The sequence below is a fragment of the Manacus candei genome, unplaced genomic scaffold (assembly GCF_025592945.1).
Source record: "Manacus candei isolate 608988 ecotype Guabito, Panama unplaced genomic scaffold, ASM2559294v1 h1tg000247l, whole genome shotgun sequence".
Classification (NCBI taxonomy): domain Eukaryota; kingdom Metazoa; phylum Chordata; class Aves; order Passeriformes; family Pipridae; genus Manacus; species Manacus candei.
Genome location: NW_026138295.1, coordinates 20,001 through 41,623, shown reverse-complemented (window position 1 = coordinate 41,623; position 21,623 = coordinate 20,001). Strand labels below are relative to the sequence as shown.

The window sequence follows — 21,623 nt, the reverse complement described above, 5'->3', positions numbered from 1 at the left end:
AGAAGAAGAAAAGAAAAAAAAAAAGGAAAATACGAATGATTTATAGAGAAGAGTTCAAGTACAGGATTAACCTAAATCAAAATATAACTTCGGATGTTTACACAGCTCAGCTAAAGCCAACTTTCACAACTCCGAGGGTTTGATTTCGGTACAATCGCTACAATGTTTTTTTTTTTGGTCGCGAAACGCCTCGAACATCCCCTTAAAATCCCTGTTAGTAACGCAAAACACATCTCCCGAGCCTCGAGCCTGTTCGCCTGCTGAAAACGCTGTTAAATGTGTTAAGTGTTCGCATTATATCAGGCAAACGAGAGCGGACTCCGGAGTAAAAAGGGAGGAGGGTTGGTGGAAATTTTTTTGCCTTCCACTTGGCTTTTGCTTTTTTGGGTGGGGAGAAGCCCCCGGTGGAGGTGCCAGGCTGAGAGTGGGTATTTCGATGTATAACTGGAGAAGAGGCACGAGGAGTTCGGGGCTTCCTTTTCTCCTTCTCCTTCCCTCTGGCCGAGAAATAACTCAATAAAGGAGTTTAAAAAAAAAACACACCCATCTTCTAGATGGGGCAGTTACATCTTATACCCACAGTCCTCTCAAAAATCAACAAAATCAGACCTTTCCTCCCCCTTCTCAAACCCCCCTGGATGTTTTTTTTCCTTCCAAGGACACAAACGCAGCTTTTCTTCATTTTTTCCCCCTCCCCTCCCCACTCTGACTTCCCCCGTTCTGCAGCAAACGAAGGCAGGGTTTAAAAAAACGAAAGGATTGAAACGTTCTGGACGCTTTAAGGTTACGCCTTGGAGTTATTTGTCCTTCTTTTCCCCCCTCCTTTTTTTTTTTTTTTTTTTTAAGGGCAACCAAAAGGAATGCGAGCCGCCGGCCTCCTTCCGTTTTATGGTGGTCACTTTGGTGGTCAAATTCAAGTGCTGTGACTCCACAGCTGCCCCTTCTCTGCTTCCTCGCAGGAAACAGCCAAATCCCACCCTTTAAACCGGGTTTCAAACCCCAAACCGACGCCGGGCTTTGGTTCAGATGTATTTACCTACGCAGGGCAATAAATTATCCCCGCACCTCGAGGAGAGACGGCGGGGTTTGTGCCACACGGGTTTTTGTTGTTCGCTCTCCTGGGTGGTTTTGGGGTTGGTTGTTTTTTTTTTGTTTTGGGTTGAAGGTGCTGCTGGGGTGTTGTAGTTTTTTTTTTCAAGGACACGCTCTAATTCCTCCTCTGGATGCAAAGCTTGGCGCCTAAAGCCTTCTATGGAATCCGGACTGGGAAAAAAAACACAACAAAATATGTGTATTTTAGAGCCTTTCCCCTTTTAACCGGAGGGAGAAGACGCTCCGCGCAGGTCGCAAACAGGAGGGAATTGGGCAAAAAATAATTACGCTCATAAACAATCGCTTAACATTATTAGTTTGTAGTTGGTATTAATACCGGTCCATAAAAAGCCAAGTTAAAAGATCACTGACACTTTAATTAAAAGTTTTGCCCAAAACGACGTCCAAGCCATAAAAAAAAGGCGGATTACAAACCTGAAGAAATCCATCTCAGCAGCCAGAGCTCCTGCCCCTGTTTTTATATATTTATTTTTATATATATATATATGTATTCATCAGCCAAACGGTGCATTAGAGAGGAAAACACGTCTCATTTCGCAATTACGGACATATTTATATGTGTGTTCATCTCCCTCTCGCCACACAGACGCTTTCAGAGACACTCACACGCCCCGATCCCTTATAAAAAGGGTTTTATGAGAACGGCTCTTTAAATAGAAAACACCAAAGCCAGGGAAGGGTGGGAAATCCAGAAATTAATGAGAATAAATGGTCGGCAGCGCCTTGTTTCGCTCCGGGGGTGAGGAAGGCTCAAAGTGAGGAAGAGCGAACAACCTGAGCATGGGAAGCCGCCATGTTTCCCTTCAAGAATTCCTAAATAAACGCATCCAAATCCAGGCTGATTCCCACCGCAGTTCGGGAAGCTCGGCCGAAAGAACCCACTTTAGTTTTAGCTCAGCGATCCTGGAACCCCTCGCTCCCTGCTCGCCCGCAAGGTACGGACTCGCGGGGCCGTTTTCTCACATGAAAATCAACTTCCCCCCTCCTCCTCCTCCTTTCCCTGCACTGCCAGAAAATTTCAGGATATTTATATATATATATATATATTTTTAGCGGGGGTTGGAACCGCTGCCCCGTTCCTCGAGGTGCTTTTTTCCTCCCCGTTTCTCCACGTCCGCCTGGGAATTAAAACAACCTCCTTGGATAAAAAAAAAAAAACAAACACCAAAACTGCAGGTTGGATGAGAGCAAATTAAATAAAATCGGGTAGAGAGAAGCGATGGGATGGAGGAGCTGCCCAGGGATGCCCAGCTCCAGGAGGGACAGCCCCGAGCAGGGCTGGGACCCCCTGATCCTCCTTTTTGGCGATTTGGTTATTTTCGGGTGCGTTCCTGTGTTATTTTTCTCTCTCAGGGAGAAAAGCGAACTCCCGGCAGCCGTCGAGGCTTTTTCTGCTCCTGACTCCCGGTGCCCTAAAGCTGAGATTTGCCTTTTTCCCCCTTCTCGTTCTTTGAATTTGCAGCGACTCGATTTGACGAGATCCCCCCAATAAAAGCATCTCCCTCGCTCCTGGCGCGTTAGTTTTATTCGGAATATTCAGCCCACCGCCAAACAGATCCCAGCGCAGGGTTTAGTTCTGGTTTGCGAGCGGTCAAATCAAGATTTTTATTTAATCTCTCCTTTTTTTTTTTGTTTTTTTTTTGGTCGCCGTTTTAAAAAGGAGAATAAAGGGGGCGGAAAAAAAATGCCTGGGTGGCATCCTGTGAGGAAAAGGCTGAAAAAGGGGGATTCGCTGCAATATTTCCATCTGTGGATGAAAGCAGCCGCCTCTACCCGGCAGGGAAACGTTTCCCACCTCAGGCAGATGATTCCCAATCCAGGTGAAAACCCGATTAGCGCCCAATTGTTGCGGGCGATTTTGTCCCTCCGGGGCTGTTTGAGGGCGGTGGGACAACCCCGACGTCGATTCAGGTGCACCTTTCCAGTGGGGGTTTGCAGAAGAGAATCTTTTTGTTCTCCCACATTCTTTCGCTGCCGGACAATTCTTTGCAAAACTCTCAAAATATCTGGCAGCGCTCGAGTGTCTCTCTCTGATTTTTTCGGGTCAAAATGCAGCAGGACAGAGAAAGAGGAGGCTGCCGGGGCGCGGGATGGAAGACAAATGACTTTAATAAGAATATATTTTTTAACTCAGCTGGCAGAATAAATGATGAGAGTATTGCTGAAAGTACATTCATTGATTGACAATAAACAATTGCATTAAATATTCAATATGCCCCTCTTACGTAATAAATATTTAACCAAACGTTAAAGGAGGTTTTCGAATATTTATTAGACGCTGACTTAATTCATTTGTTCTATTCCTTGATATATCACTAGTTCGATATCAAAAGTCGTTAAACCGGGCCTGCTTTAACTTTAAAGTTGGAAACTTCCCGCGGTCCCTGTCACTGCTCGACTGGAATATTCTCCATAAAGCACGTCAAGCCGGTGATGTAGAGTTGATGTGCACATTGAGATCAACATAATTAGCGTATGTTAGAAGCTTGTTAATTAGCACCAGCCCCCTCGCTCCCGGATAGAGAGACGGAGAGAGATTGGCTTGTAATTCAGCAGCCCGGAATTGCTGCGGATTCCCGTTTGTTGGGAAAGGTTGGAAAACTTACTTCTGCACCTCCGGCGATTTTATTGAGCTACCTACAGCCTATCCAGGAACGCGTCTGAGGATAGAAACAGCCAGGATAACAGATTATAATGATCAGCGTAATTAAAATATTTAAAAAAGAAAAGGCTGGAAAAATACTATTCGATCTCCCTTAGACCCTCCCTCTCCCTCTTCCCCCCCCCCCCTCCTCCCCAGCCCAAATCGCCCCCACCCCATCTCCAAACCCTGCTGGAAGGAGCGAGCGGAATCCAAATAGGAAGGAGAGGAGGAGAAGGAGAGAGAGAGGAAAAAAAAAAAAAAAAAGAAGGCAAGGGAAAAAAAAAAAAAAAAAAGCAAGGGGAGAGGGGGAAAAAAAAAAAAAAGGCGAAAAAAAAAAGCAGCAAGTTCCCAAGCCAGCCCTTGTACTTGTTCTGCTGTGGATGCTCGGAGGGGTGTGCCTTCAGGAAAATGAATACAAATCTGCAATTGATTTTCATAATGTTTCTGCGGTGTTTGCAAACCAATCGTTTGAACCTCTGAGATCTTACCTAAGTGAACCACTCCTACGCATCTAAGTGCTCCAAACTGATATATGACAATATCTACTTTGGATCACGTGTCCTCCGGAGCGACTAAGACGGATCGCGCGTCATCTCGCCTTCCCAAATTTTTTCCCCTCCGCGCGTCGGATCCAAAACATCTTTAGCTATAGGAGCAAGAAAAGGAGAAAGATGTTTAACTCGGTGAACCTGGGCAACTTCTGCTCCCAGTCGCGTAAGGAGCGGAGCGCCGAGTTTGGAGAGAGGGCAGGTTGCGCTTCCAATCTCTACCTCCCCAGCTGTACCTATTACGTCCCCGAATTTTCAACTGTGTCATCTTTCTTGCCACAGGCCCCCTCTCGCCAAATCTCCTACCCTTACTCCACCAACCTCTCGCAAGTGCAGCCCGTGCGAGAGGTCTCCTATGGTCTAGACCCCTCGAGTAAATGGCACCACCGGAGCAATTACGCCTCGTGTTATTCGGCAGAAGATCTGATGCATAGAGAGTGCATCCCGCCTTCCACCATGACCGAAATGCTAATGAAAAACGAGAGCGTGTACAGCCACCACCACCCCAGCTCCAACCACCCGGCATCGACGGGATTCTACACCAGCATGAACAAAAACACTGTCCTGCCCCAAGGCTTCGACCGCTTCTTCGAGAACGCCTATTGCGGGGCGGAAAACCCGAGCGAGACCTGCCTGCAGAAGGGCGAGGGCAAAGTGGAGGCAGAGTCCCAACCCCACGCGCTGTCATCCCGCGGAGAGCAAGGTATAGACCCGGAAGACGAGGAGGAAAACACAAACCCGGGCTCTTCAGCCTCGTCCTCTTCTGTCACCAAGGAAGGAAGCAAAAGCAGCAACTCGAGTAGGTAGAGCAGTAAATGGAAAGGTTAAGGGACTAGCCCGTGTGTTTTGTCGGTCAAATTTTATGTGGAGTTTTATAAGCATTCAAAGGATTTTATTATAACCTACAAAGCTCTTTCTTCCAACGAGAAGAATTTTTACGATGGGAAAAGCTCTTTGAAAAAAATGGAGATGTTAGGCGCAGACACAGTATCTTAGAGTCTGTGAAATTTTAAAAGCACACCATCGTGACAAATATTAACTTTGATCATGAACTTACATGAGCATTTTAAAAGGATTTGGTCCCGGGTTGCTGAGGGTAAAAGGCAATTGGGCAGAACACTACTTTAGCTGCCTGGGCTTTCTTTCAGGCATTAAGATGCATGCGGAATGTTTGGGGCAGCTTTTTGGGTGGTTTGTTGTGTTTCTTTCTTTTTTTTTTTTTTTTTTTAATATATAATTAAAATTGTCTGTCGAACCTCCTCTCTCGGGGGAGGTGCAGTGCTGAGGGAGAAATCCGCCGAATTCGCAGGCGAAGGGGAGAGTTTCCTTCGATTTTGCCGTTTAAAGTGGCGTTTTTTTCTCCCCCAAGCCCGGTGGAGCGTCGAGCTTTTGTCAGGAAGGGCTTTTACTTACGTGGTGGTTTCTTTGGGGTCTTCTGGGTTGGGGAATATCTCTTTTTTTTTTGCATGCACTCCCATTTCCTAGGCGGTCTCGGAGCTGCTTTAAAGGCTGAATCCAGGCAACTTTGCCAGTTCGCGTTCAGCGTGGGGCTCTTTTGGGAAGAGGGGAGGGTTGTTTTGTTTCCCTATTTGCTTTCGTGATGCGAGTCCCCCTTTTGCAGCTCAGATGCGAAGTTCCCTTTGACTTTGATTCCTTTTTGCGTGTGTGGCGAGGACTGGAGTTAATCAGAAACTTATGCGGAACACAATATCTCGTTCCCCTAATTCCAACCTTGCTCGTGCTGGTTCTGTACAGATAACAGATTTGCAGCTGAGCGTGGGTTGTTTTCCCCCCCCTCTCCAGCCTCCCTAAACTCTGCTCCAGCAGCCTCCTGCCTCCCCTCCCAGGCCGGGTTTTAGTGTTTTTTTTAAAAAAACCGGCCGATCTGCACCCAAAATGTCTGCATGTGAAACGTCTGCCTGGAGCCCGGGGCGGTGGGGAAATAATTCCTTCAGCCCCTGGGTAACCTCACCTCTGCTCCCCCCAACAATGGGCTGAGGGGATCTCCCCCCTGCATTAATAATTGGAATTATTAAACCGCTCCTAATCTCTCTGATGCTGCCTTTCCTCGGGATATTTACCCTGCCTTCTGGTTCTTTTAAGGTGCTCCCCGAACGAGGAAGAAGAGATGCCCCTACTCGAAATTCCAGATCAGAGAGCTGGAGAGAGAATTTTTCTTCAATGTCTATATAAACAAAGAAAAAAGGCTCCAGTTGTCCAGGATGTTAAATCTCACTGACCGACAGGTTAAAATTTGGTTTCAGAACAGAAGGATGAAAGAAAAAAAATTAAGCAGAGACCGCCTGCAGTATTTCTCTGGAAATCCCTTGTTGTGAACATCTTTTGAGATCCCCTCTGCTGGTGAAGTGTCCGTGTCTCGAGGAGGAACAGTGGCGAGCGTGGGTCTGCCCTTTGCGTCGACAAAGCAACCTCAAAAGTTTAAACCTTTTCATATCTGTATGTCTGGGGCAGTGCTGAGTAACAAAAGGAGAGAGATTTTCTTTCAGTTCCCGATTCAAGGACTTGAATTCCATGAACGTTTAATTTAACTTTTTTTTTTTTTTGGGTCCTTTTTCTTTCTGTCTTTTTTTTTTTTTTTAATTATTTTTTTTCCCCCGCTGAACAGGTTGGGATTCCCTTTTATTTTGCCTTTTTTTTTTATATATATATTATTATATTATTATTTTTTTATTGTTATTATTATCCTTTAGGCTCCCCTGTCCGTTTGAATAAATCGCGGTGCTGTGTTACCACCACGGTGATTTCAGTCTGCAGCTGTGTTATCACAAGAGCGGCCAAAGTCTCCCTGTAGGATCAAATCACTTCATGTGGGGTGAGTGTGTGTGTGTGTGTGTGTGTGTGAAGGACACACGGACATGTGTGACATGTGTGTCCTCCCGTGTGCGTGTGCACATTCACACCCCCTCTACTCATCCCTCTTCGAAGAAAAATCAATATTTCCACCTCCTCCATCTCAAAATATATATATATACACGCAGATCTATGGGAGTGTGTGCGTATATATCCATTTATATCCATCTATGAGTTTTCTCCGGTCTCATTTCTACATTTGGAGTCGGGAGTTGGTGTGTGTGGGGGAAATCCTGGCAAAAAAAAAAAACAAAAATACGTTTGCAATCGCTGCCTCGGAAGTGGTTTGTATATATATATAAATTTCGTAGTGGTTTGATTTGATTTGATTTGATTTTTTTTTTTCTTTTTCCGGGAAAAAAAAAAAAAAAGGGAGACGAAGAACAAGAGGGGGGAAAAAATCCTGAAAAAGAATAATAATTAAAAATAAAAAAATTCTTTGTGTATGTAAAGTGAGTCCCCGGGACACTCTGTGAAATTCTGTGGCAAATAAAGACATTGCAAGCTGTTCTACATTATGATTTTATTTGACCATTTTATTAGAATTTCCCCTCTTAAAAGCCTCTTTGCGGTCATTGTGGTGTGGGTTTCTTCCCTCGGAGCTGAAATACCTGAATGCATATCAGAAATCTCATCATCCATATTCATGGGGCTCGCTGCGATCTGCTCGACCAGGGCCGGGATTAATCGGAAACCTCCACCTTGGAGCCCACGTTTGGTGGGGAGTTCATTGTGTTCAGCAGCGAACTGAAATTTATAGGATTTTTCTTGGCCCAGTAATCCTCCCCTGAATTTGGCTCCAGATGTCTTTCGCTGTTTTCCGGTTGTAGTTAATCTCTCTCTTTTTTTTTTTCTTTCTTTCTTTTCTTTTTTTTTTTTTTCGCGTTCGCGAGAACGAGTCACCAGCCTCCCTTTAAAAAAAAAAATTAAATAAAAAATCAGAAATGAGCGAAACTCGAATTCCGCGAGCTGCCTTTCCGCGAGCCGAGGATCCCTCGTACCCCGCGAAGCACAAATGCAAAGTCAAGTCCTTAAATTCCTGCTTAAGGAAAACAAGTTCAACTCCCAGGCACGGGGCAGAAAGTGATTTTTTTTTTTCCTTCCTCCCCCCCCCCCCTTCTTTTGCACAATTGACTTTTCCTCGCAGTGGACGCGACGCTGGTGGAGGACAAAGGAGCGCCGGAGCTGCCGTTGGTGACGCGGTGCATGAATTTGGTGTAAATACCGCAATTTCGGGGGTATTTTTTTGTCTTTGGGGGCAGGGGAAGGGTTTTTACGTTCGAGGTTTCCGATGTAGATTCTCGCCCGCTTTCTGATGCGGTTGTGCACGTGGAGGAGGTCGGGGAGGGGGTGCGATAAAACCCCCCCAGCAGCCAAGAAAACAGCACGTTATTATATTATATTCCCATCCATCCAGTGTGTTCCTGTAAAATTCTCATCCTTGCTTTTAAAGACGACCCCGTCGAATGAAAAAAAAGAAAAAAAAACAAACAAAAAGAAAACCCTTTGATGGTGTCTTCTGATTTTATTTGACAACGGTAGAAGGGGGGGAAAAATTTGATAAACCCGCAAAAATGCTCCTCGTTTGCACCATCCCGACACCCCCTCGCACCCCCCCCCCCCGCGATTAAATCCAAACCGACTTCAAGCTTTCGTGATAGCCCCGTCCTGGTTACGCCACGAGATGAGCTTGAAAGGATGTTAAGAGGGATGTTTCTCATTAAAAGAGTGGGAAAGGGAAGGGGAAAAAAAAAAACGGGTGGATGGCAAAACGTTCCTTTATTTTCTTATATTTATTTTTGCGAAGACCAAGAGCCTGAAAGGACGCTTGTCCCGGGCCTAAAACCTCGCCTAAGATTTATATTCAATAAACCAAGCGTGAGGAGGGGGATTTTTTCTCTTATTTTTTTGCGGGTGAAGAATTAAAACAGACGAGCTGAAGAGGATCGGAGCCATCTTCGCGGCAGATGGAGCGGCGCGGCCAGACCCGCCTGAGGAGGGGGCTTCTCCCCCAAAAAACACCCGGGAGAAGCACCTTTCTTTAATGAGTGTTTGCCGAACCTTCCCAAGGTTAGGAAAAGCCAGGAGAGGTGCAATAAGGTGAATATCGGGAGGTCAGAAGCGGCAGTTAATGCTCCGTAACAGCAGCGGCTGCCCGGACAAAAGCGCCCAGTCTAGACATTGTAATAAAGACTGCAGCACTAAACAGCTTAATTTTTCTTAATTACCCCGTCTGGCTAAAAGGAAAAGACTTCCGCAGTAAATAGTAAACAAATAAGGGAGTCTTGCCCAGGGAATTTTTTTTCCCCCCCCTCCTCTTCTCTCTCTCTCCCCCCTCCTTCCCTTTCTCTCCCCCCTCCCCGCTCCTTTTCCAAGGCTCCAGTTCAACTGCAGCACAATGAAACTGTAGGCCTAGTTCAAAGTTTTCGCGAGCTAAAATGGAATGCCAGTTGTAAAATCCAAGTTTATAGACCATGTGGGGCTTTACAGCAGCATTAAGCATCAGTGCCATGTAGGAAAAGGGCTGTTAATGTTCTGGGGAGGGAGGGGAGGGGGAGAAGGGGGAGGACGGGGGGCACCGAGGATGCTTTGGGTACCACAACGGGGGAGCGGAGGGGCAGAACAGGGTCGGGACATTCGTATCTGGCCAGCGAGCACCTCCCCGGAGGGTGAGGGCGCGGCGAGGGTCCGGCTCCCATTGAAACGCCAAAAAAACACCCCAAAAAAGCCAAAAATTGTCCTTTTCCGAGGGATGCAGGGGTGGGAGCGAGACCCACAGGAAGAAAAATGTGAATATATGATGTCTTTGAACTTCAATAAAGTCAAGTCCATCACCTTTAACCTTTTTGTAATAAAGCGGAATCAGAGAGGGGGTCGCGGCTCCGCGGCCGCCCCGCCCCCAGGGAGCCCCGGCAGGGGGGTCGGCCTGGGGGGGACCCCCACATTTTTCCCCTGGAAAAAACAGAAAACCAAAAAACAACCACCCCACCCTCTAATTTTGAGCCCCGCGTGGCGTTTATGACGTTTAATATTTAACTCGGCCGCGCAGCATTTAATGCATCTTCGGAGCGGGTTTAACACACACGGCGCACACGCTTTATTATTGTTATAAAGCTTTTGATATCTTAACGCATGAAGAGTTTTTATAACTTTGTTTGGCGTAAAAGTTTTACAAGTTTTTTCCTTTTTTTTTTTTTTTCTTTTTTTACTCTTTTTTTTTTTTTTTTTTTTTTTAAATTCCCACCGCGCGTTTTTGGCTTTTCCATCAACTTTTATTCCTAACCTTGGATGTCCATCACAACAAAGCCGCCCTCATAGGCTGGGAAGCTCGCTCTGGGCTCCCGCGTTAATGACACCCAGACTAATTACAAAAGGCCTTTCCGTGTGACGTACAAACACACACAACCCAACCTGTTTCCTTTCGCTCCCCCGCATTTCATACACAACATATTGGAAGCAGCTCTGGGGGACTTTGTTGTGAAATATTGCAGAGCGGGAAGGAGGAGAGGGGCCCCGGCTTCTAATTGGCTTCTTGAGGGATAATAATGCTCACTTATGTTGGCTTCTAGACAAAGAAAATTAATTCTTAGAAAATAAAAGAAAAGGAAAAGAAAAGGAAAAGAAAAGGAAAAGAAAAGGAAGGAAAAAGGGAAAAAGGGAAGGAAAGGAAAGGAAAGGAAAGGAAAGGAAAGGAAAGGAAAGGAAAGGAAAGGAAAGGAAAGGAAAGGAAAGGAAAGGAAAGGAAAGGAAAGGAAAGGAAAGGAAAGGAAAGGAAAGGAAAGGAAAGGAAAGGAAAGGAAAGGAAAGGAAAGGAAAGGAAAGGAAAGGAAAGGAAAGGAAAGGAAAGGAAAAAAGAAAAACTAAAGAAAGAAAAAGGAGAGAAAATAAGAAAGGAAAAAGGGAAAAGAAATTAAAAGGAAAGGAAGAAGGAAAGGAAGGAAGGAAGGAAGGAAGAAAGAAGAAAGAAAGAGAGAAAGAAAGAAAGAAAGAAAGAAAGAAAGAAAGAAAGAAAGAAAGAAAGAAAGAAAGAAAGAAAGAAAGAAAAAGAGGAAAAAAAGAAATGAAACAGAAAAGAAAGGAAAGAGAAAAGGAAGGAAAGAGAAAAGGAAGGAAAGAGAAAAAAAGGAAAGGGGGAAAATAAAGGGGGAAAAAGGTAAAAAGAAGACCGAAAAGAAGCCTGTCTGGGGTGGGGGATCTCTGGGTGCTGCAAACGTTGGATTTTTGTGCCCAGATGTTCTCTGTGCTGGCCGGGGCCGCTCACACTCGCACCCACCGCACCCACCCGCACCCACCCGCACCCACCCGCACCCACCCGCACCCACCGCACCCACCCCACGGCCCCGCTCGGCCTCTCGCGAAGGCGCCGGGCCGGGAGCGCGAAACCTGGAGCGGGTGAGAAGGCGAAACCTCCTCGGCGGCGGAAAAATGAAAAATGCCCCCGTGCAGCCGCCCCGCTCCGCCAGAGCCCCGCGCAGAGGCCGCGGGGGCACCGCGGGCGCTGCCGGAGCCGGGACTGGGAGCCGGGATTGGGAGCAGGAGCCGGGATTGGGAGCAGGAGCCGGGATTTGGAGCCGGGATTGGGAGCAGGAGCCGGGATTTGGAGCCGGGATTTGGCAACCGTGAAGAGGGAAAAAAAAAACAACCCACAACCCAGTGGGTTTGGCGAGAGGAGAGCGCTGGACCATCCACCGAGCTCATCCCCCCATCCCGGGGGTGAAGCCGTTTATTTGCGGCCGAGGAAGTTTTCCGGGAGCGATCGTGGCTCCCGGAGGGGGAAACGGGGTCGGGGCCGGGCGAGGAGAGACCCCCCGAGTCCCGGAGCCCTCGGCCGGGGGACCCCGGTGGGCCGTAACCTCGGCGAAAAGGCGATTAAATTGGTTTCTCCCGAAGCACCGAAAGGAGTGGGGGGGGAACCGGTGGCAAATTTGTGGCTGAAATATTGGAAAGCCCCCGGCGAAAAAGGAGGGAGAGGAAGGGAGGGAGTTGAGGGGAAGAGGGAGAGAAACTTCGGGGAAGGAATTGTGGATTTGAGGCAAAAGCGGTTTGGCAGCTGGAGATTCAGTTTTTAAGCCTCTTTATCCCCCCCCCCTCCCCAAAATATGAAGAGACTCCTAAAAGTGACTCGATCCGCGAAATAAATAGGCGTGCAGAAATAAATAGGACCCCATAGATAGAGAATAAGGAAATAATAAATAAATAAATAAAAAATAAATAAATAAATAAATAAATAAATGTTAGACCCACCTATACAAATACACCTCAAAACCAAAACTCTCCCAAGATAATTAGACTCTTAGAGATGCACGGAACCCCCTAAAAGAGCACCATAAAAATAAATAGGCCCCCTTCCCCACACCCCCCAAAAAAAAATCAACCAAAGAAATAAATAGCACCCCCAAAAAGGAGACGCGAGGAGGGGAGGGGGGAAGCTCAGGGCGAAGGGAATATATTAAAAATACGACTTTATGGGATTTTTGCCCCAAAATGGCGGCTCATTTAGGCCCGGCTCATCCGCCTCTGCTCCAAGTTGGGGGCTCGAGGGATGCTCAGCACATGTGAGATGGAAGCACGTCCCTCTGCTTTTGATAACTCCGAAATTACAACATGAAACCGCGGGAATGTGGTTTGCAACCTCATAAGGCTTTTTTTTTTTTTTTTTTTTAATCTCGAGTGGCGGAATTAGGCTGGAACATTTGGCTGAGGGAAGCCCATAAAAAACTTCATTTTGGGGGCGGAAAAAAAAAAAAAGGAGAGAGAGAGAGAGGGGGAGGAAGAGTTAATGTAAACATTACAATTGTTTATGTGCTACAAGTAGCAAAGTAAATTCGTTCGTTTTAATTGCGAAAAAGAGGCCTAATTCCTGCCTTTGGATCAAGTGATAGAAAATCTGCGGCCTCTGCTCCAAAGATGTGCCTGATCTAAACCGTATGTGAGGGGAGGGGGGAAAGAGCTGCAGCTCTTTAGGGTTTGCGAGGAGCTTGTGAGTAAAAACTCGGGAGATACTCGAGGTTCTCTCTCAGGGCCGCAGGTACGGGAGAGGTTTTTATAAAAATTAAAAAAAAAAATAAATTACGTTTTTTTTCCAAAAAATTAAATTATCCCCTCACGGTTCTGAACCCCCGCGCCGGGTTCAGAAGGTCGAGATCCCGAAATTTCAGCGAACGCAGCAAAATAAAAAGGTCAGGTTTTATCTCCGCCATCTCCAAGCCGTAGGTGTGAAATCCGTATTTATTGGGAATTCTTTTTTCCCCCCTCCAGCCGCCTCTTTTTCCTTCTCCAGGAGAGACGGGAGTGTTAACGGCCGGTGCTCTCCAGATTCTGTTAAAATTGTCATTGAAACAATAATGTTTATTTTGAGGCCCCTCCTCAAAGGCGCCTGTGAAATGATCAGCGTTCTAACCAAGTTCCAGAGAAATCATTTTCCTATCGTCATGTGTGAAAAATAGGGACTCTTTGAGGTTTGCTCTTCGCTCGCGGGGCAGGACCCACATTTTAACACGTCCTTCATTGTTCGCAGTTTTTACCTTTCATCGTTACTCTTCGCCTCTCGCAACTCCACTTCTCTCTCTTTTTTTTTTTTTTTTTTTAAGATTTATAAAAAAGACTCCAAAAAAAAAAAAAAAAAAAAATCCACATTTTCCCGTCAACCACTCGGTTATTTTGCAGCTTAAAAAAAAAAATAATTGAGTAAACCAACTTAAATTTTGCAATAATCCACATTCCCGGATCTCCCACCCGGATTTCCGCAGCCCTGCAAGAAAGAAAAAATAATCTTTTTTTTTTTTTCTTTTCTTTTTTTTTTTTTTTTTTTGGAAGGCGTGCGGGTAATATTTGAGTTTGTTAATTAAAGGAAACATTTCAGGGCTGAATAAACTCCTCCGAAATCCCCGTGTCACGTCGCCGTGCTCTGTCCCTCTCGCTCTCCCTTCCCTATGAATTTACACTTCCCAAATTTCGCCTCCGCGATCAAAGTGGGGGGAAAAAAGGAAAAGGGTCCCAAACTCCAACCGGGACTTGGGTGCTACGCCGGGGGTAGAAAAACTCGAACAGCGTTTTCAATCCCACCTCGAGGAACATAATATCATTCCATAATTCTTCGACTTAAGTTACTCCGAGAGAAGGAAGCGGGGTAAGAGGGATTGTAAAGTTTGATAGATTTCTTGTGGTGATAGTTTACAGTTTCTAAGCCAACATATAAAGGCGTGGGTTTTATTTTTGCATCGCTGTTATTGTACTCCAGTGTACTTTGTCATAAATCAGAATTATTTCCGCTACAACATTGGGGGCACAACACCGGGCAGAAATACAAATTTAAGGTAATCATTAAAGTGTTGCTACCAAATACTTCCTCGGAGCGAAAATGAATGTTTCGTCATAAAAACGTAGGGAAAACTTGGTTAAAAATACAATGGGCAGAAGAAGGCGCTTTCTCCACATAACTCACGGTTAAATAATTAGATTGAAAAGGGGGGACAGGTAAAATATTCCGGGGAAGTCCGAGAGATGCTTTGTCTTGGAAATCGTAGACATTTATATACTCCTGGGGGTGACGGGCAGGAGAGGGGAGGGGGGGTTTGGCATCTCTTCTCCCCCCTCGTAGCCGCTCCCCGACTTTCCAGCGCTGTTTTGGGCAGGTTTTGGGGCGATCGCTGGGTCGGGGGCGTTGGGGACAAGGAGAGGACACGGGGACACCCCCCCCAAACCCCTTCCCGGGCCAGGAGAGAACAAGGAAGGGCAACCCCCCCAAACACACCCCCCCCCAAGGTTTTTGGCTCGTTGGCCTCGGAGTTCATTGGCCAAACCCCCCCCGAGGTGGCCCAGAAAGGGCCGGGTTGAGCCCCGCGGGGGGAGCGGATTCCCGGCCCCGCGTGGGTCGGACGGACGCGGCCGCGTGTCCGGATCCCTCTCCGAGTGTGTAAAATTCCAAATGGGTTATTAAAGTCCTTTAACCGCGGGCGGACTCCCCTTCCTTTTAAGTTTTAATAGCGTTTGTTCGTATTTATTTTCCGTAATTAGACTGAAGCATTTTTCCCGACGGGGGTTCCACTTAGGCTGATGAATTTTATTCCTCTTTCCATTAATGACCCATGTTTATCATACTTCTAATTATTTTCAACTTTAAACAATATTCGGTCTCCTGGAGACGCCTCTCGTGCTGCTTCCCGGCGTCAACTTCTCCCTTTTTCCACGGGCCAAAAGCGCATCGCGGTGAAGTTTGGGGATGTATCCAGCTCGTATTTCATGAAAAATCTGATTTTATATCTACTCGTCCCTTCGGTCCCCCAGATGCTGATCAGCAACCGGCGAAAAGAGGCTCCAAACTCTTCAAACATTCGCACCGGCAGCTCGTGCTGGCAAAACCCGGTCAACAAAACGCCTGCGAATGGTGTAAATCTTTATTTTATACTCGCAACGTTTACACATTCATAAAAGATGAGGTTTCCAGCACCGTTTTTTTCCCCCCTCTCTCCACCAACCTGGATGGGGGAGTCTGGCTGTGGAGCTGTGGACGCTCCCGGTTCTCTTTGGAGAGGCAAAATTCAGATTATTTAATGGCACGTTTGAGGTGCTCCCTGCGATTCTTCTCCTTCGGCAACAGTAACACCGGAATAAGGGGGGGGGAAAGGGAAAAAATCGGGCAAACCTATTTAATCTGGAGGCGGACAATGCAGGAAACTACGAGGTCAAATTTTGGTGTCCCCAAAAAAAGCACATGTGTGGCTGTTCGACTGAGCAGCCACATCAGCTGCCAAAATAAAGTAGAAAACTGGGGGGGGGGAATAAAAAAAAATCAAACCTGGGAGGGGGAAGGAAAAAAAAAAAAGCGCAATATACTAAAAAATTGCATTGGGCTTTAATTTCATCCCCTATAAATGAGAAAATATTGGCTCCCCGCACTAAAGTTTTATTCTTTGCTTATAAATATTATGTGGAATTTTCGTTGGATATCATAAAACCGAACGATTTCTATCAAACTGTTTTAAAAAGACCTATGCAGATAACACAAATAGAGGCAATAAAGTCGCAAATAGCTTTCCAGGGGGAACCAAATGGCGTCTGAAGGCTCCGAAAGCTTTTCCCGGGCTGGGGAAGGGCACCCAGGAATTAGGAACACGCACTTTTAGGCTTTTTCGGCCTAAGACGTCGAAATTTGTCCCGCTTGAGGCGGAGAGAAGACCCGCAAAGCTCCGGAAAGTTCAGGCGAGGGGAATTTTTACAGCCCTGCTTTGGAAAATCTTTGGGAAAACAGCTTTGCAGACGTGAGAATATTTAAGTAGGACTTTGCTCTAAACCGTTACAAATCACCCCAAACGGTCAAGTTCCACTTTCTCTGTCCCAATGCACTTTTTTCTCCCCCTAACCCTTCCTTTTTTTTCTTCTTCTTTTTCTTCCCCCCCCTCCATTTTATTTTCCCTTTCTTTTGTCCTTTCTTTTGCTTTTCTCCCTTATTTTTCTTTTTTTTTTTCCTTTCTTCTTATTCTCCCCCTCGCCTTTTTTTTTTTTTTTTTTTAAGGAAAGGTGGCGTTTTCTTTTTGTTTCCCTTGAAAGTGACTCTGAACCCGCGTCTTTCTAACCGTAATGATCTTGAAATTCCCGACTATCTCCCATTTTATTTATTTATCCGCCGGTCTCCCGAGCCAACGTTTCACCCAAAACCAGAGTTCACCCCCAACCACTGGAAAATGATGGGAGAAGCCCATCGATCTTAATTACGACACGACTTCGAAATAATAAAGAAAATAAAGTTGAGGGGGGGGAGGAGGGCACGATAACCACGGAGGTGAAAAATTCCCGACCTTTTCGAGGCATCAAAATCTCGCTCGGAGGTTTAAAATTGAAAAGGAAACAACAACTTGAGCGAATCGCGCCACTAAAACAGGAGAGGGGGGAAATATTGGAGAGAAAAGTAACTTTGCTGGCGAAATCGCTGCAGGAAAAAAAATGAAAAATCGAATAAAACGCCAGCGAATCCTCAAAGTTTCACCGTGCAAAGGTGTTTATTTGCGTGCTATCAGTGAGTCCCGGGTTGGAGGGTTGTGTTTGGGGTTTTTTTTTTTCCCCTCCAGTAGATAATTCCCGAAGAGAAAGAGGGAGCAGACGGAGACAGACGGACAGACGGGAGCAAACCCACCACGCCAGCGCTCCCTTGCAGCTCAAAGTTGCTGGCTTTTCCCAAATCCCCCTCCACGAGGATTTTTTCCCCCCCTCTCTCTCTCTCTCTGCGCACACCACACATGCCATTTTAGCCCAGAAACTTAAGACAGTTGGGGAATGAAAAGCGGATAATTAAAAAAAGCTGTTTTCGCAGAGGCGGGGAAGCCGAAGCTGCTTTGCTGCGGGGAAAGGAAGGGGAAGAAAAAATAAAAAAAAAAATATATAAAAAAATGAAAAGAAAGCAAAAGTAGGATTTCACCGTCTTTTTCTTCATTAAAAAAGCTGCCGGGGAAATATCCAACCCGCTCCGAGGAGCTTCGGGGTTTCGGGAAAAGCCTGCCCGGAGGGTCTTTGAATTATTCCCCAATTTTCTTCTCCCCCCCCCTCCCGCCCCCGCCCTTCTTCTCTTCTCCCGTCTTTCTCGAAACGGCAAAAGCAAAGCGCGTCCCCCCCAACCCCATCCAGCCCCCCTTTCCCATCGCCAAAATCATTTTAATTAAGAATAAAATCGCGGCCAAGGAGCGGCGGCGCCGCAGCCGGTGGAGCCCCGAGCTCGCCCGTGCCCAGCCTTGGCTCGGGAGGGGGAGGAAGGAGCAGCCGAGCGGAGGAAGGAGAAGGGGAGGAGGAGGAGGAGGAGGAGGGTTGGGAAGCAACAATTAAAAAAAAATCTCCGCGTTTTTTGGGGCGTAAAAAGAGGATTTTTAAGGCGGCAGCGGCAGAGGGAGGAAAAAAGGCTGAGAGACGTTAATATATTTTTTTTTTAATTTCGATTTTACCCGTTTCTCGCCGAATTTTTTAAAAGGCGTATATCGGGGTGGATTTTTTATTTATTTATTTTTTTTAAATCGCCTTTTTTTTTTTTTTTTTTTTTTGTTCCCCCTCTTTTTTTTTTTTTTATTTTTTTTTTTATTTTTTTTCCCTTTGCCCCCTCGGCCACGCGCGGCCCCGTTGGTAAACAAACGGGCGGGAGGGGAGCAGGGGCGCAGGGGCTCTGCCTTTGTTCAACGTGAAGGTCCCGGCCCGGCGCGGGCAGATGTCGCTGTTGCTCCACGATGCCGCTCCCCGGTCGCGACAACTTGACCCCCGTGACGTCGTCCCCGTCTGAATCATCAAGGCCATTTTCAATCCTCATTGGCCTGGGCATCACGTGGGGGGGTGGAGGGGGGGAGAGCGATGCGTGGATAATTATGGTGCTTGATATTTTTTCCCCCTAAAAAAAAGATGTCAGCCCCTGGCTGGAGTATTCCTCCTTAAAAACCCTCTCTGAAAATGTCATGTCCCAACAATGTGACTTCCAACTCGTTTTTGATGGACTCGTTGGCCGGTACCTGTAGAGGGGAGAATTATTCCTCCAGCCAAGGGATGTACATGCAGCCTGGGAGCGATTTCAGCTGCGGAGTCATGAGGAACTGTGGAATTATCCCGTCTCTTTCCAAAAGGGACGAGGTGAATAGCGCTACCTTGTCTCTCAGCACCTATCCATCTTACCTTTCTCAGCTAGACACTTGGTGTGACCCCAAAAATACGTACAGGATCGAGCAACCTGTTGCGAGACAGCTCCCCTCCTGCTCCTTCCCGACCAGTGTCAAGGAAGAGAATGTTTGCTGTATGTATAACGCTGAGAAAAGGGCCAAAAGTGCCCCAGAGCCAGCCCTCTACCCCAACCAAATGCCTGAGTCCTGCCTAAATGACCATGAAGTGCCCGTTCCCAGCTACTACCGGGCGAGCCAAGGTTACCCCTCCATGGAGAAGACGTCAAACTGCAGCAATCCAAATGAGTTTGAGGCAAGTTTTGAATCCAGGGCGAGCCTGAACCCAAGGAACGAGCATCTGGAACCGGCACCGCCGCCTCCTCCACCTCCGCCGCCGCCCCCGGTGGCGAAAGTGAGTTTTCCCGAAAACACAAAAACAGATAATGCCCAGAACACGTCCACGAGCGACATTAAAACGGAAAAAAGCGCCCCCGCGCCCAAAATAAGCCCTTCGGACGCAGAGAAGGAGCTGAATAAAAACACTGACACCAGCACTGACAATTCTGACAATGAAGCGAAAGGTAAGGCAATCATTCATTTTTTCGGGAGCTAATTTCGGCAATTAGTGATCACCCAGAGCTGAGAAGCAGTGGGAGTGATGGGAACGTGCAGTCCTGTGCTCTCTGCCCAGGCAACTTCTCCCGCAGAAATTGGGCGTCGAAATGTTCTGTGTTGTTGCTGCCTTTCGGGGGGAAGATATTCCTCTTGAAATGTTCGGAGGGGGGTGTTGTTAAATATATGTATATATGTATATGATGCGAGAAAAGGGAGCAGAGAGCTGCGGGAGAGCTCGCTGTTTATGTGGAAAAAAATCTGCTTTATTATCCAAAAAAAAAAAAAAAAAAGAGAGATAAAAAAATTGGTCTTTGCAATCCCGGCTGCAAAATGCAGAGAGATGAAGTGGTTTCGCTTTGAAATCGCAGAGACTCGGGGTTTATTCGCCGGGGGGGGTTGTTGGGGAGGGGGTGTTGTGTTTTTTAAGGCGGATGAACCCCGATTTTTAAGACACCCCCCCCTTTCATGTCGCTTTCTATGCAAATGCTTCATTGCCGCGCGCGAAGGGAAATTTGTCTTCTTTGGCTTTTGCTCGGTGTAAAAAAGTGCGGGGAGGGGGGGGGGGGAAGGGAGAAAAAAAAAATGAAAATGAAAACGCGTGGGGTGGAATTTGCAGCTTCCCAAGCTCCAGGCGGGAGCTGCGGCTCCTTTTCAGGGCTGGGAAGCTCGTGGGGAGACTCGGAGAGAAGGGGGATGAAAAAAATAAAAAAAAAAAAAGCTTTTTTTAATTTTCTTTTATATATATATTTTTTTTTTATTCCTGGCGGATTGAGGTCTCGTTTGCGGAGGCAAAAAAAAAAAAACGTTTCTGTGTGTCGAGCAGATGTTTTAAGTTTGGCATTTTCCGAACCGAGGCTTTCATTCGAGAGCGTTTTTTATTCTCGCTGGAGAGAACGAGGCGCGTTGGCTCGAAATCCGCGCGGCTGCGAATATTCGGGTTCGTTCCTCTGCTCTGCTTTCGAGGCTCGGGGGCTTCGGGGGCTTCTCGAGGAGTCGCGGGTCTTGCGAAGGGCTGGATTGAATTTCCCGAGCGAAAAAGTTGCTGGCGAAGGCGGCTCGGGCTCCGAGCGGCGCCTTGCAGGGTTCGCCTGTGGAATGTGGATTAAAATCTGCGCCGTGGGGCAGAGGCCGGGCTATAATTAGGGCTCTGAGCAGAAACCTGGCCCGGGGGCTCTGCCGGGGGATGTTCGTGCGGGAGGGTCGTGTGTGGACCCCCACGCACACGCCTCGGGTCTGTGGCACCAACAAAACCTGTCCTCTGGCGTTCCTCCCCCGAAAATTGGCCTTGATGGAAGCAGAACCCAGGAACACTTTATTCTTCTCCCCCCATCACGCACATACACCTTTAGGGTTTTTAATTATTATTTTCCTTTTCTTTTCTCTCTTTTTTTTTTTTTTTGGGAAATCCCGTCCCTCTCTGTCAGAGGGAAATGATATTATTATCTGACAGCTCAGCCACAATTCCACACGAGCACAACAAAGGGGGAAAAAAAAGGCAAAGTCAAGGTTATCAAAACCCCTGCAAACTTAATCTGCAACAAAGCGCCTTCAATGCCCACGCCAAGAGAGGTTTTGGTGGGAGTTAACCCGAAAGAAAGGTTATTTCGGGTTGGATTTGTGATACGGGCGGAAATAAAGGAAAAAAAATAAATAAAGACAAAGGGTTTCCTTCACTTCGGATGTTAAATTTAAAATGGATGCGCGGAGAAAGACGGCACTTCCCAGGTTTGGGGAGATATTTTTGCGATTTAAAAGGTATTTCGTGTCGTTTGAGGTGGTTTCAAATGGTCGGAGACTATTTGGGGCGGATTTTTGTTCCTTTCTGTTTCTGTCCCTTTATTTAAAGACCTTTGCTAGCTCCGATTTTCGTTTGTGCCGAACCCGATTTTTTTGGTTGCTCTGCGGAAGGTGAGAGACCTTTCTCGCGTCTCTCCAGCATTTGGGGGAGGGCGGGAGCGCTTCAAGGGGATTTCCAAGGTTTGGGAGCATTCAAGGTTTTCGGCGAACGCGCAAGCGGCTCCGCTCGGGCTAAAATTCCGAAGGTGCCTTTGGCTAAATCGAGGTTTTTTGCCTTTGAATTCCCCCAATTCGGTGCCGAGGAGCCGCTGCAAGCGCGGGGTTCGCTTTGCTCTTTGCTCCAGTTTAGGCTCCGGTATCGGCCGGTGCGCCAGGAGCTCCTCATGACCAAATTCAAAGCCCAAGTAT

The 21,623-nt window shown here is 46.9% G+C and overlaps 2 protein-coding genes across 2 annotated transcripts in view; both read left to right on the top strand.

Moving 5' to 3' along the window:
* The first annotated feature begins 4,428 nt into the window (after positions 1 to 4,428).
* HOXC11 (homeobox C11) lies at positions 4,429 to 6,641 on the top strand. Its single transcript, XM_051775059.1, has 2 exons — positions 4,429 to 5,104; positions 6,409 to 6,641. The coding sequence occupies exons 1-2, from the start codon at positions 4,429 to 4,431 to the stop codon at positions 6,639 to 6,641; spliced, it is 909 nt and encodes a 302-aa protein (XP_051631019.1).
* An 11,926-nt stretch (positions 6,642 to 18,567) lies between these two features.
* HOXC10 (homeobox C10) overlaps positions 18,568 to 21,623 on the top strand; it is a 4,238-nt gene continuing 1,182 nt past the window's right edge. Inside the window, exon 1 of the mRNA XM_051775047.1 lies at positions 18,568 to 19,384. Coding sequence (XP_051631007.1) covers positions 18,601 to 19,384 — 784 coding nt within the window. The 5' untranslated portion in view covers positions 18,568 to 18,600. The remainder of the gene's footprint in view (positions 19,385 to 21,623) is intronic.

Coding starts and splice junctions, on each gene's coding strand:
- HOXC11 (XM_051775059.1), top strand. CDS start 4,429: ATGTTTAACTCGGTGAACCTGGGCAACTTCTGCTCCCAGTCGCGTAAG. Junction 5,105..6,408: donor AAGCAAAAGCAGCAACTCGA/GTAGGTAGAGCA, acceptor GGTTCTTTTAAG/GTGCTCCCCGAACGAGGAAG.